Raw genomic sequence first — 15,695 nt, 5'->3', positions numbered from 1 at the left:
AATTTATTAATTAATTTCTGTTTATTTGTTTTTTTTTTATATTATTACTCCTTATAGAGAGCTAATTATTAAACATTATGCCATGGACACCCTGAAGGACACCACCTATCTCACATGTCCAAATATGAATAACCTTTCTCTGAACTGGGCTTCTTATCATTCTAATTAAGGCTATACCAGAGTTCACAGCCAATATTCCTTTCTTCTTTGCCTTTCTCACTAAAAACAAAACATCTGGCTTTTCTTTGGATTGTTTATAGGGTGTGCTACTGAGGAGGTAGTGTAGGAAGCCAAACAGTCCACACTGGGTATTGCTGTTCTCACAGGTTTCTAGGATACTCTTTGGGTCTGGATTCTCAATATTGTCATTCAGGGGAATAGAGGACTTTCAAGCATTCTTGATGAAAAAAAAAAAACAGAGTTGAATAGAAAATTTGACATTCAGATACAAGAAGCAAGAGAAGCATGAGAAGGTAACAGGGAAAGGAAATCATAAGGAACTTGTCAAATTGGAACTATTAACATTCCTACTTGGAAAAATGATAAGTACAACTGATGAAACTTTTCTCAGTATTAAGATAGTTGAAGGGAATATATATATATATATATATATATATGTACATATATATGTATCTATCTATCTATATACAGGGATATGAATACATATGTGAATGTCCGTATATATGTTTACAGGTAGACATAGATAGAGGGCATAAGACCAACTCAATAGGAAGGGATGATACTTAAAAGGTGAAATTAAGATTTGAGAGAGGTATAATGAGAGGGGATGGGGAGAGACAGAATGGGGTAAACTATCTCATATAAAAGAGGCAAGGGAAAATGGTTACAATGGAGGGGAAAAAATAGGAAGGCAAAAGGGAATGCGTCAACCTTATTCTCATTGAATTTGGCTTGAGGAGGGAATGAAATACACACTAAATAGGGTATCTCACCCTACTGGAGAATAGGGGTGAAGGGCATTAGAGGGGGATGGTGGAATGGAGGTCAGGCTGGGGGGAGGGAATTTGGAAGCACCCACTTTTGAAAAGGGACAGGATCAAAGTAGAGGATAGAACTAGTGGGAGGTAGGATAGGAGGGAGGGAAATAAAGTCAGTCTTTTAGAGTATATCAACTATGTTAATGTTTTGCATAAGCTACACATATACAACCTATACTGAACTGTTTATCTTTCCAGTAATGGCGGGTGACAAGTGAGGAAGGGAATGAATCTGGAATTCAAAGTTTTAAAATCAAATGTTTAAATATATATTACTAATAATACTATTTTACATGTAATTGGGAAATAAGATATCCAGGCACAGAGGCATAGAGATCCACCATGCCCTACTGCAAAAGTTAAAGCAGATATGAGAGAAGATATAGAAGAAAGCAGATTGGAGGAGGGAATATACTGTGTGGCTGCTATTTTGGTGCGGTAGGTAGGGAAAAAATAGGGAGAAAATGTGTAACTCAAAATCTGGTGGAAATGAATGATGTAAATAAGAAGTTAATAAAGCATTTGAAAAATGAAAAAAAAAATAGACTAACCTAAATGGCAAAAGAAGTCCAAAAAGCCAATCAGGAGCAGAATGCCTTAAAAATCAGAATTGGCCAAATGGAAATGGAGGTCAAAATGCTCATTGAAAGAAATAATTCTTTCAAAATTAGCATGGAGCAAAATGGAAGCTAATGATTTTATGAGAAATCAAGAATTTATAAAACAGAACAAAGGGAATGAAAAAAAAATAGAAGACAATTTGAAAGATCTCTTTGAAAAAACTACTGACCTGAAAAAAAAAAAAAGATCTAAGACAGATAATTTAAAAACTATTGAACTACCTGAAAGCCATGACTAAAAAAAAAAGAAACTAGACATCGTATTTCAAGAAATTATCAAGGAAAACTGCCCTGATATTCTAGAACCAGAGAGCAAAATAGAAATTGTAAGAATCCACTGATCATCTCTTGAAAGAGATTCCAAAAGGAAAACTCCTAGAAATATTGTAACCAAATTCCAGAGTTCCCAGGTCAAGAAGAAATTATTGCAAATAGCCAGAAAAAAAAAGCAATTTGAGCATCGTGGAAATACAATCACAAAAACAAAAACCTAGAAACTTCTACATTAAGGGATCAAAGGACTTGGGATATGATATTCTGGAGGTCAGAGGAGCTGGGATTAAAACCAAGAATCACCTACCCAGCAGAGCTGAGTATAATACTTCAGGGAAAAAAAATGGATATTTAACGAAATAGAGGACTCTCAAGCATTCTTGATTAAAAGACCAGAGCTGAATAGAAAATTTTATTTTCCAATGCAAGAATCAAGAGAAGCATGAAAAAGTAAACAGAAAAGAGAAATCATAAAGGATTTATTAAAGTTGACTTGTTTACATTCCTATGTGGAAAGATGATATTTGTAAATCAATTGACCTTTCTCAGTATTAGGGTAGTTGGAGAAAATATAGATAGATAGATAGATAGATAGATAGATAGATAGATAGATAGATAGATAGATAGATAGATAGATAGATAGATAGATGGCACAGGGTGATTTCAATATGAAGGGATACCTAAAAGATAAAATAAGGAGTGAGAGAGGAATATATTGGGAGAAGGAAAAAGGGAGAGATAGAATGGGGTAATTATCTCACAAAAAGAGGAAAGAAAAAGGTTTCACAATGGAGGGGAAGAGGGGGGAGGTGAGAGGGAATGAGTGAACCTTACTCTTATTGGATTTGGTTTAAGGAAGGAATAACATACACACTCAATTGGGTATGTTACTCTATAGGAAAGTAAGGGTGAAGGTGGTGGGGTGAGAAGATAGAAGGGAGGGCAGATCAGGAGAGTACGTAGTCAGAAGCAAATCCTTTTGAAAAGGGACAGGATCAAAGAAGAAAATAGAATAAGTGTGAAAGGGCAGGATAGGCTGGAGGGAAATATAGTTAGCCTTTCACAACATGACTAATACAGAAGTGTTTTGCATAACTACACATGTATAGCCTATATTGAATTGCTTGCTTTCTCAATAAGGTTGGATGGTGAGGAAAGAAGAGAGAGAATTTGGAACTCCAAGTTTTAAAAACAAATGCTAAAAAATATATTTTTTCAATGCTACTGGAAAAAAAGATATACAGGTAATGGGGTATAGAAATCTATCTTGCACTAAAAGAAAGTAAGGGGCAAAGGGATAGGGGGAGGAGTGTGATTAAAAGAGGGCAGACTGGGGTAAGGAGTAATCAGAATACATGCCATCTCAGGGTGGTGGGGATGGGAGAAATGTGAAGAAAATTTGGATCTCAAAATTTAGTGGAAATGAATGTTGAAAACTGAAAATAAATTAATTAATAAAAAAGGAAATGAATGTTGAAAACTAAAATTTAGTTAATTAATTAATAAAAACAATATTCACTTAAAAAAAAACAAAATATAAAGCCTAAAAGAAAAAAAAATAGAAAGAAAATAAAAAATTTTCCCATATTGCTCATCATCAATTTTATTTTTTTATTCATTTTAAACTTAAATACAAAATAAAAAAAGAATTAAAAGAGAACATTGGCATGTATACAACAAACAGGAGGGGATTCAATATGAAACAATAAATTTCCATTTTAAGAAATCCCATATAATAAATACGAGACATTGTTTTCCAAGCTATCCAGCTTTTCTTTGCTTCCTGGTAGGTTTTCTTTTGTTCTCTGCTGTGCACTTTTTACTTTATTCCTCCCACCCATCAATCCTTGCTCATCATCAAATTTAAAGGCACTGTGGTATTATGGAAAGAGTACTAAACTTTTGAGTTAAGAATGTTGTTAATCAGTCTTTTCAATCATGTCCAACTCTATTTAGCATTTTCTTGGCAAAGATACTGGAGTGGTTTGCCATTTCCTTCTCTAGCTCATTTTATACAAGAGGAACTGAGGCAAACAGGTTTAAGTGGCTTGAGTGGGGTCATCTGCTTAATAAATCTTTGAGGCTGGATTTTAACTTAGGTCTTCCTGACTGCAGGCTAAGCACTCTATCCATTGTGAGTTAGGAATAGTTTGGTTCAAAATCCCATCTCTAAAATCTACTATCTATGTCATCCTGGTCAAGTCAATGAGCTTCAGTATCCTCATCTACAAATATTAGGAGTTGGCTAAATGACCAATGAGGTTCCTTCCAGCTCTAACTCTCTGATCCTGCAACTTATGACTGTGCCAGTAGAATTTTCTTGTTTGCAGACTCTCATTCTCCTTAATTAAATTTCCTTTTGAAAATCTTAAGCCTCATGTTCCTAAGTATTTTCTCTGCTAAGTCTCTTAAACATTTCTTCTTAAAGTCATGTTATGCCTGATATTCCCTTGCTTAGCTACTATAATTTTTAACATAGAAACAGTCATTGCCTTCCAAGACGTAATGTAAGGTGCATGCATATAGCCGATTTACTGTTACTTATGCTAACTAGAGAATGGAAACATTAATGAGAAATCTCAGTGTTTTGCAATTGAATTTTGTGAATCAAATTATGTTAACAATACACTATAACAACAAATCAGAACACTGCCATTTTAGTCTTCCTAAGAGGCAGTCATCTGACTATCCATCAACACTGCCTTCAAGCCAAATTGGATGAATCAAAGGTTGAGAAATGCAGGAAACAGCACTACTCACACTCTAGGACCAGATTGGTGGCTGGGCTATCAGTTGTTTTGTTTGTTTATTTATGTTTTTTAAGCAATGTATGTTCCTTAAGTCATTTACCACATAATTTGATTGGTGCTTTACTTCAAAATTACGGATAAGGTTGCTTATCATATTTTCCCCACGATTGTCTTATTAGAGGGTCCACATTTTTTTTTCATCAGCTGTTTAAAAATACACACATATTTTTACTGCATCATTCCACACAATTGCTTTTTTTGGTTTTTGAAAAAAACCATAATCTAACTCAAAATAGCTCAATCTCAAAATAGAAGCATAAAAATGAAGTCAGTTGTTCTAAGTTGGCAAGCATTCCTACAATATTATCGAAGTAGGCTTATGACATGTCATAGTAGGTGCTTAATACATGTTTGTTTACTTGTTTCATAATCACTCCTTCCTTAATGGTCAGACTCTGATCTAAACCTTTCATGCATAATGTACTACATGCATAAGTCAAGAAATCATTCAAGTGTACTTTTCCTGAAAACCTCCATGAGATACCCTCAGATATTCAGTCTCCCCTTACAGCACCATCTTGCTTTCTCATGCCAGCTTTGTGATTTATATTAGATATCTATTGTCTAATTACTCCAGTTATCTGATGGGTTATTATGTATAGTTATTACTATTTTACCTGTCTCTCTAATGCTTACCGAGATAGTTGTTCTCTGTCATACCTTCCCATAAAGTTAATGTATTTTTGCAGAGGTCATGTTCAATAGAACCTGCATATTCAATGTTATCCCATTTCTTCTCTTCACTAATATGTTTCTCTTGAAAAAGGTATATTTTACCTTTATTATTTTCTAGTCACAAGTGTCCAACCCTAAACCCTCAATAAATAGTGCCTGTGCCTCTACTAAGCTATCCTAGTTCCTACCCTGTGACTTCAGGTGGCTATTCTCTAGCTCCTCAATAATTGGCTGAGCTGAGATGAAGGTAACTCTGAGGTGAATGGACATGGCAATGCATATCACTTCTTTTAGCTAGTGATCTACTTTTCTCCCTCTCAGCTTGTTTCATTCACGTGGCTTATCCCAACCCCTTCCCATCCACTCTACCACTGCTACCATTACCCCCTAATCAGCTCTAGGACTATTGACTATGTGTGGTTCACTACAACCCAAGGTTATAGAATAGTAAAAAGTTCCTTATCTGATTGTTCATACAAAGAAACAATTCTGCCTAGTCCATAGGGGCAGAAACTGGTTACTGAAGGGGGCGGCTAGGTGGCACAGTGAGTAAAGCAGCCGCCCGGGAGTCGGAAAGACCTGAGTGCGGTTCCGGCCTCAGACACTTAACACCCACACACAAAAAACTAGCCGTGTAACCCTGGGCAAGTTACTTAACCCCAATTGCCCTCCAAAAGGGAAAAAAAAAGAAACTGGTTACTGAGAAAAAAAAAGAATCTGCAACTTAAATCTTTGAAAATCTTTTAAAGTAATTGATTTCCTTTCTGGCTGGGATGAATATTGAGTTAATAATAAAACATAGGGCTTGCTAAGTAGCTTCCTAGGTTCAATGTTTAATTTGTACATGACTTAAAGATTCAGGATGTTACATTTCATGGTTTCAGCACAAGGCTACTTCCTCATTTGTCAATAAGAATTTAAATAACACAGAACACTTTAAAAAGAGTCACAATTTTCTGGTTTCCTAGTACACATGGTATAGAGAGTGCATATTCAGTCATTTTTCAACTGTGTCTGACTCTTTGTGACCCCATTTTGGGTTTTCTTGGCAAAGATACAAGACTGGTTTGCCATTTCCTTCTCCAGATCATTTTACACATGAGGAAACTAAGGCAAACAGGGTTTAATGATTTGCCCAGGTTCACCCAGTTAGTAAGTGTCTTAAGCAAAATTTGGACTCAGGTCTTCCTGAATCCAGGCCCAGTTCTCTAGTCACTGCACCACCTAGCTGCATGGTATAGCTGCATGGGCATCATTGCCCAAACTAAGGCCTAGATGACTTTTCTTTATTTTGTTGTGTCACCTAAATGCCTCACTCCAATGTCTCACAGAAAGATGAATTCTTTTAGAATTATGCTCTTTTTAAGAACAACAAAAAGTTCAGCAAAACTAAACAATATATTGAAAAAGTCTGATATCTGTATTGTTGCATAGGACACATAGTCCTCTATACTCTGCAAAGAAGTTGGGTGAAGTATCTTTTTATATCTTTTTTTGGGAACAAGCTTGGTCATTATAATTTTGTGACTTTCCATTGGTGTCATTACTGTTGTTCTTTATATTAATAGTATTGTAGTTACTATGTATTTTGTTTTCCTCATTCTGTTTCATTTACATCAATTCATATAAGTCTTTTCATGCTTCTCTCTATTGATAATAGATTTACTTACAGCACAGTCACATTTCATTGCTTTGTTTATGTACTGCAATTTGTTTAGCTACTCTCCAACTAATGGATATCTACCTTGTTGGAAATATATTCATCTATGAGGGCTTTTATTTTTTTCCCCTTAACTTCCTTTACATATGTAATATGTAAATTAAGTACAATAAGCCTAGTACATATGTTTACATAAAAGACTATTTTACATTTAATTGCCACACAAGCACTCACATGGAGGTCAGAAGAAGTGATACAAAGTCACTCTCAAGGTCTCTCTGAAGAACTTTGTAATAGATTGAATGTCATGGGAGACATTGGCAACCTAACAGCCCACATGGCATGCCCACTTCAAAGAAGGTACAGTGTTCTATGAGCAAAGCAGAAGTTCACTAGCTCAAAAAACATGAGAGGCACAAGTTTAGAAATATCCCCACTCCAGATGTTTATGTGTACTCTTTGTGCCTGTCCAGTGATAGAGCCTTCCAAGTTTGTATTGGTCTGATCAACCACAGCTGGATACACTGTACTTGGATTCCAATATAGTGATACCATTTTGGTCCTTTTCAAAAATGAAAGGATGGCAGACAACCAACTAGCACTGGAGGCTCTGGATTCAAGAATATGGTCGTTTCAGTCACTTAATTTAAATAATCCAAAACCACTCTCCAAAAATGCTGAACTGAATTAATTCACATCTTGACTGATAGTGCATTAATGTGTCCATCTTTCCATAATCCTTCCCATATTGACTATTTGCATTTTAATAAGTTGTATTAATTTTATGGCTCTGAGGGAAAACCTCAGGGATCTTTAGTTTTACATTTATCTTATTATTGACTTGGATCATTTTTTAAATGCCTTTCTGAATAGTTTGGATTTTTCTTTGGACAATAGTTTAACCAATTATCTACTAGGGAATGACTTTTGGTCTCATATATTTATACTACTTGCTTCCATATCTTGCATATCCGAACTTCATCAGAAATATTACATGTGTGTATGTGTGTGTGGTATGTTTGGTATGTTTGTATGTATTCCCAATGAATCCTTTCTTTCCAATCAGGAAGAAAATTGCATTAAGAAATATTCTTCTTAAACAAGTAGATATATAAGATCCCAGCTATGTGGATTTTCCTAAAGAAAAAAATAAAATAAATGTGAGTATAGATGGTAACAGAGCTGAGAAGTGACTTGAGACTAACGTCTGAAGTAACAAGCATCCTAATCAAAGTAGGATTTCCCATTCATCCTCGTATCTGACAAAAAGAGGTAATAATTATAAGAGGACTGTAGCAATTGTGTGTCAGAATTGACATGGAGCTCAATTGTTTTTTAAACAGAGGGATGATCCACCTTGGTTGACAGGAGAACCTAAGATTGTTTGTACCACATCAATTATTAGCCATACAATTTTCTCATATTTCTCATGTCACACCCTCCCCCAGCCTCACAAAAGTTCAGTGTGTCTAAGACCACCTCAAGTGCAGATAAATAACAATGGCTGCATTGCAATAACACAGCCATATTTTTCTGAGCTTTTCTCATCTCTGACAGATGCTCAAGCAGAGTGGTCTTGCTCCTCAAAAGACATGCAAACACACATATTTCACCTTCTTTCCTGTTTCATCCTTTACAAAGACTCCTACAATTACTTACTAGGTTTAATTGCCTGGAAAGAGGTAAAAATATCTTGTCATGGACTGTCTTTCAATGGTGGGCATTTGTGCCTTAACTTTGGGAGTTTCAAATGCATTCTGAACCTAAAAGGCAAAAAGAAGGTTTTAAGGTAATCATTTCTGAGAAGAAAGAGGCAGAAAGAACAAATTATAGCATAGAAGAAGATGGGACGGCTAAGCTTATGGATATTTATAAGTGTATAAGGGTCCTTAGAAAGAATAATATCTTACTTTTTTATCATTTCCCTAGGCTAAAGTCTTGACTTTACAGTTCCTCATCCACTCTCCTTATAGTCTGAGCCCTAAATTTAACCACCAATGATCTTTCAGGACCTGAAATACTAGGATATTGGTCTCAAAGACATGACCATTACTCCTTACAAGGGCCAAATCCCAGAGAAACCAATTCCAAGATATTCTGATTCATGCTCATGACCCTGACTTCTAATGCAGTGACCTTTGAACTTTTTCCTCAAGGTGTCTGATTCTCAAGCTCTCTCCCTCTTCTGACCCACCTTTCCAGGTCCTAACCAATGAGATATTGAATTATTCTCAAATGGCAATATACAATCTCTAAACAGAGTTGTCCCTGAAAATTCCAACTGTGGAAATTTATTTATCAGAATTAATTGAAATCATGATCCTTTTCAATACACATGCACCTTAATGACCTTAATTCAAGAATTTAACGTATATCCCCTTGACTTGAGATGTTGACCTTTTTTACTTTCCTTCCACCCAAAATTATATTCCTCAAAGTATTTCATCTATTGTTTGCCAACTCCATTTGGTATTGTTTCTGCTCCTTAAGATACCTAAGGTTTCCTTTCTTGCACAATTCATTTAAACAAACCACTGATACAAATGTACTATATCAGTATTTCATAGAGTCTTATAATACATTGATTAAAAATGAAACATTCCCTGCCCTCAAGGAGTTTACATTTTATTTGTTAGGAGTTGGGGCAGAAGATGAAAAAGACATATAAGTAAGGAAATACATAGTGGATGCAAAGAAATAGAAATTAATTTCTATTTTTCCATTAATTTTTTTTCTATTCAGGTCATAAATTCTGCTCTCATAATTCTCTTTTTTTTTCTTTTAAAGCACTCAGGAATAGTATGTTATGATTTTATGTTTTTTAAGTCTACAGGGTCTTCTCTCTTATCAAGTATTGAATTATTGTCCTTTGTTTTGAAGTATTTATTTACATACATCTAAAGTTCTTTACTAGATTTGGAGGTCATATATTCTTTTGCTGTTAATGTTTTCCCTGTTGATTTATCTGCTTATATTCAAGGTCTTTGAGTTGTCTTCTTCCTGAGACCTTTGGTAATGTCAATCTGTCCCCCCACACTCTCATTTTCTTCTATTGCTCACATTCTGATTCACTCCCTTCAGATAGTGATTTTCCAGGAGGCTATATCTCAAAGAATCTCAGTCTCCTCTCACACTGGGCCATTCAAAATTCACTAGCCTAGGTTTTTGTACCACATGATGTTTATGGTAAGAAATATTGCCCCACCTGGATGCTGGACATTTTCCCTCCAGGTTAGTAGTATCCTACACCCCCTTCTTGTTGTTCATGTGACCGGAGCACAAATTAATTTCCAAAGAAATTAAATTTTAGTAGAAAAGGGAATCAGGCAATGACTCTTGCAAGATGTGATGCCTTATCTGGGTTTTGAAGGAAGTTAAGGATTCTCTGAGTTAGATGAGAGTAGTGAGTTTATCTCAAGTATGAGGGACTGACTCCCAACAGTTTTCTAGTTCCTTTTCATACTGAGTGTCTTTAAACCTACACATTTATGCATTCAGTTTATTTTTAATGACTAAGACAGAAGATAATTATATACTGAAATAAACATTTATCACCCTGAAATCACTCAAGTAATGAAGTTCTCCCAAAATATTTAGGGTGGACTATGGACAACAGACAACAATCTATCATGGGTACAACAAAATCCTAGAGATATCTGTACTACAAGAATTCTGTGGTTCTTGGCTATATATGGTCTACCATCTGTTTCCCATATACATGACATTCTTTCTTTCACTTCCATGCCTTTGTTCTCATTTCCTAGGATGTACTTGCCTTCTTACTTCTGGCTTTTAGGATGATGACCTTCTTCCAAAGCACAGCTCATGCTTCATTTCCTGAAGGACACCTTTCACTGATTCCCCAGTTAATTCTTTCTCAATCTTGAAATTACTTTGCATTGATTAATATATGCTTTCTACTAAGCCCATGCCTTCAGTAGAATAAAAGCCCCAAGCACTTATATTTCCTTCTTTCTTTCCTTCCTTCCTTCTTTCTTTCCTTCCTACATTTTTTTCTTTTTCTTTATTTCTCTATCTCTTCGTTCTTTTCATTTTTTCTTTCTTTCTTTTTTTGGCCTTTGTCTACAAAGCTCCTGACAAAGTACCAATAAATGATTGTTGACTCTGAATGTCAGCAACTTTGATATTGTTTAGTTTAAGCTGTCACTAACCAGTTTACTTAAGGCAATGAAACTCTAATGGATTCAGATGCTTATCTACAAAAATTAAAATATCATATTAGAAATAGGAGAAAGGTCCAAAATATACATTGCACTGGCAATCTTGGCTTTTAGAATTTTTATATGTGGAATAGACCAATCTGGGTAAATAATTATTGGGTAACCATGTGGTAAAGCCCAGACAAGCATCAATTGACAGATTTAGAATACCTCAGCCCACATGGGGAACACAGTTCCAAAGATCAAAAGAAGACATATGCAGGGAACAAGCATAACTATCATTCATTATCTGGGTTTCTAATTAGATCTAAAATTCAATGTGACAACCATATTCTTTTGGTACTTACTTGCAATAAACTCTCTAAGAACTCTATCCTTTTACATGACTGCTGCATTATAATATCTCTATTTCCCAATGTATATAACTCCTAATAATTACCTCAGTCCTTTTAACTTTCACAAATGTGATGCATATTCCTACTCTATCCAACAAACATGTATCAGATAGTTATTGCATGAAAGGTAGTATGTGATATGCTCACTTAGCCAATCTAAAACCTATTGTACTTTCATAGTTGAAGTAAAATTTGTTCTTCAGTGAAGCTTTCCTTCACTAACTATATGTCAAAGTGACGTTTCTTAGCTGTAGAACACAACTGATTGTATCAGATAGTCTAGTACTGGTTTGTACTCTGTCCCATAATGTTTTTTTTTTCTTTTCCTGATTTGTAAACACATGTTCAATCCCCTAACATCCTTACTTGGGACTTTAAATTCAATATGGATAGGTTTTTATGTTCCTTTCTCCACCCAAAATGGTCAAATAAAGTAGACAAGTATTTTCTTTTTTTTTCTTTTTTTTTTTTAAAGCAATCGGGGTTAAGTAACTTGCTCAAGGTTACATGGCCAGTTATTTCTGGGTGTGGTGCTGAGTGTCTGAGCCCGGATTTGATCCAGGTCATCCCAACACTGGAGCCGGTGCTCTTATTCGCTGAGCCACCTGGCCACCCCGTAGACAAGTATTTTCAAACAGGTGAACAAATGAATGAAAGAAGTCAGGGAAACAAGTCTTACCTTTCTGAAGACTTCTTCTATGTGGTGACACCAAGAATATTGTTGGAAAGCATGGATGAGCTCTTTAATGAAGATAGAGCCATTTTTAGTGTCTCTCCAAGAAACATTATCTTAAAAAAAAAAGAGAGAGAGAGAGAGAGATTTTAACTGTCAAGGCCATGAGTCTCAGCTAGGCAAAGAGATATTGGGAGCTACAACTTATGAAACTTTTTAGAGGTGGCTAGGTGACACAATGTACAGAGAGCTGGGCCTGAAGTCCAGAAAAAAACTTGAGTTCAATCTAGCCTCAGATACTTTCTAGTTTCATTACCCTGGGCAAGTTGCTTCACCTCTGCCTGCCTCCATTTCTTCAGCTGTAAAATAAGAATAATAATGGTACCTACCATCAAAGGATTGTCAGGGGGATTAAATGAGATAACGTTTGTAAAAGCAGTTAGCATAGTACCTGGCATATTGTAGTGACTGTATAAATGCTCATTTTCTTCTTTCCCTTTCCCTTCTTCAATTAGGCTTAAATAGAAGAAAACCAAGCTATATTCTTGAATTACCCCAGTGAACCAGGGACAAAGTGTACCAAAACAGAGGTTGTCCAAGCAGTTAACCCTGTAAGAATGATCCCCATGTTAGGGAGCCTGGTCAAGACAGGAGAGCTGGATGTTGATAAATTCAAGATCCTCATGACATTTAGGAGAGGGAATAAGGTTGTAAGAGTCATGGATGAAATTCTAGTTTTTCCTTGATAGTGCCAATGCAATCTTTTTTTTCCCTCCATTCAGAAGACTTTCTGGTAACTCTCTGGTATTCTCTCTTTAACATTATCCCATTCTGGTTGATCTCAAGTACTATTCCTGAAATCACCTTAACCAGAAAGCATATTGTTACTGAGTTTTGACTTGTCTATTGCCCTGTTTCCATTGCAAGCACTGAAGACTAAGATTCACAGTGTGTCCTCTTCTTCCTGCTGACTTCGAACAAAAGTATTGCTTCAGTACTCATGTAATAATAGAATCACTTCATCTAGTGAAGTGTAATATCAATTTTGCCTACTTTTGCCCATATCATATTCCCCACATCTATGAAATTATTTTTTCTTTAATTTTCATTGTTATACTCATCATATTGTATAAAATTAACCTACAACTAAACTTTAGTAAATCCTACTTAATTAATCATACTGTGATTGCACCATTCCTTCAATCTGCGTTTACTTTGTCCTTATGTGCTTAGCAAACACTCTCTTAATTTGCAAATTCTTGCTTGCTAATATAATTTCACAAAAGGATCTCCTATCCACAGCTAGGTTGTAAACTCTGTGGGTAACAATAGAAATATAAGCACACGTATTGTGTAAGCAAATATGCATGTATGCATTGCATTGTGGATATTACATACAAATACACAAAAATACATACGTACAAATATAGATATGTGTGTATATCTATGTACACATACAAGTACATGTATATTTCCTTTAATGTTTATTGAATGATCTATCACTTGAAAAGAGGGCATGCAAAAAGAATGTCTGGAGCATTTGATAACTCAGATATGGGTAATATGGAAGGGAAAACATGTGATCAGCAGAAAAGGATTATGGAAACTAGGATACCTATTTTACTATTTTTTACATTTTCTTAAAACCCTGAATTTTCTATCCTGCCTCAAGTAGGTTGGACCTGTTGTACAAGGACACTCAGGGCTTAGTGACTTACGTGGAGTTGAGGAGCAGAAAGTAATGAAGTCCTTTTCTAAATGGGTCTTCCTGACAGAGTCATCTTCAAAGACTTGCAGTTGACTTGGGCTGTCTTCAGCGATTTCTGGGGCATCACTCACCCATGCAGTCCCATGGTTCACTGTATAAAAGGAAATTCATTGCTTGTACCCTTTCTACCTTTTATCACAGTGCTGAAGATGTGAGTTTTTGTTTTTATTCTTATCATTATTCCCCAAAATACAACAAGACCCATGGGGAAATTGAGGGAACTGAAGGCATTAGGGGATCAAATAGTTAACTGTGGGAATTATGTGAACCTCATTGACTTCATCTTGTGAATGAATTCTGGAGCTAGTTCAGTTCACTTTATTTTTAATTATGGGTCTAGTCCAACTTCTGTCTTTGAACAAAACTTTATTTAGTTGTGGGAAGTGGTAGAAAACTTTATTTAATTGTTTAAATCTAGCCCTGCAATGCTGGAAAGCTGAACCACCCCTACCTGCTCTTAGAGACCTTTAACTAAAAACCTAGATCTAAAGAATAATGTCAAGAGTTTTCTCACAATCATACATCTCAAAAAACCAATATGTCTTATCTGGAAACTAGCTAGCCCCACATTGATCAATCTGTTATTCTTTTTGTATTCCTTTAATTATGTACACACACTTGGGGGAATTAGGGCACCTCTTTTTCTGAATTCAAGGAATTGTATCTGTTCACTCTCCTCCACTCAACTCAGAAAATTCCTAATCTTTCAGTCACTTAGAAATCAGCTTACCTAATGTTGTATTGTTTCCCTTTGGCCTTATTTGATTATTATTTCCTTAATTGTTTTTAATGCATAAAATCGTGTCTCCCCTATATTCAGGACCCAGCCCTAAGCTGAGGAAAGGGTCTGTTCCTGATTTGTTAGGCAGTTGGCATGCATTGCTTAATAAATTGATATGCTTGGAAGACTGAACCTTTGTTTCCTCAGTAATTTCATCTTTCACCAGCCATATCATGGACTATTCTTTCCCACCACTGTCTCATAAAATTATAACTCTTAAGTTGGAAGAGACTTTAGAGGTCATCCTACTTAATCCTCTCATTTCACAAATAATGAAACTGAGGCCACAGAGAAATTAAGAGTCTATACCACAGTAAGTGGGAGAGGCAATATTTGGGATTCAGATCCCCTCTGTACAAATCCATTACTCTTTTTAATGCATCACATTACTCTTATCTAAAGGATCATTCAACTGGGTAGACCATATCAATTTTGAGTGAGAGCCTTTCAGAAATGAAAGTTATTCAGTTCCTAGGAGGAGTAGGACAACCTTTTGGTAGCAGATAGATCCTGAGGCATAGAATTTCAGAATTAGAAGAGACCACAGTGCTTATCTAGTTCAATCAATATGTGACCAAAATTCATCTAAAACTTTCATAAGTGGTAATCTCTACTCACCCTCAGTACTTCCAGGAAAGAGGAAGCCACTCACTCTAACCTCATTCCATTTTTGTATATCTCTTATTGTTAGAAAAGTTGTATTCTGTTGTGCCACCACCTGACATCAAGCTTTGAAATGCTTTCTTTTCTTTTCTTTTCTTTTTTTTTAAGCAATTGGGGTTAAGTAACTTGCTCAAGGTTACATGGCTAGGTTTGTGTGTGTGTGTGTGTGTGTGTGTGTGTGTGTGTGTGTGTGTGTGT

General features: G+C 35.6%; 1 protein-coding gene across 2 annotated transcripts in view; it reads right to left on the bottom strand.

Annotated features, from left to right (window-relative positions):
- Positions 1 to 3,478: 3,478 nt before the first annotated feature.
- Positions 3,479 to 15,695, bottom strand: part of LOC138155467 (caspase-4-like) — a 37,253-nt gene continuing 25,036 nt past the window's right edge. The window contains exons 6-9 of one of the 2 annotated variants that reach the window (XM_069080720.1): positions 14,004 to 14,144; positions 12,292 to 12,401; positions 8,696 to 8,799; positions 3,479 to 8,173 (exon numbers count right to left, since the gene is read on the bottom strand). In XM_069080720.1, coding sequence (XP_068936821.1) covers positions 8,701 to 8,799; positions 12,292 to 12,401; positions 14,004 to 14,144 — 350 coding nt within the window. In that variant the 3' untranslated portion in view covers positions 3,479 to 8,173; positions 8,696 to 8,700. The remainder of the gene's footprint in view (positions 8,174 to 8,695; positions 8,800 to 12,291; positions 12,402 to 14,003; positions 14,145 to 15,695) is intronic. The other variant, XM_069080722.1, reaches the window with a different exon arrangement.

Source organism: Petaurus breviceps, unplaced genomic scaffold (genome assembly GCF_028583685.1).
Source record: "Petaurus breviceps papuanus isolate PSGF00001 unplaced genomic scaffold, PetGlider_PUasm1.0 91133, whole genome shotgun sequence".
Classification (NCBI taxonomy): domain Eukaryota; kingdom Metazoa; phylum Chordata; class Mammalia; order Diprotodontia; family Petauridae; genus Petaurus; species Petaurus breviceps.
The sequence above is the reverse complement of the archived record's forward strand: the minus strand, read 5'-3'. Positions and strand labels throughout refer to the sequence as shown.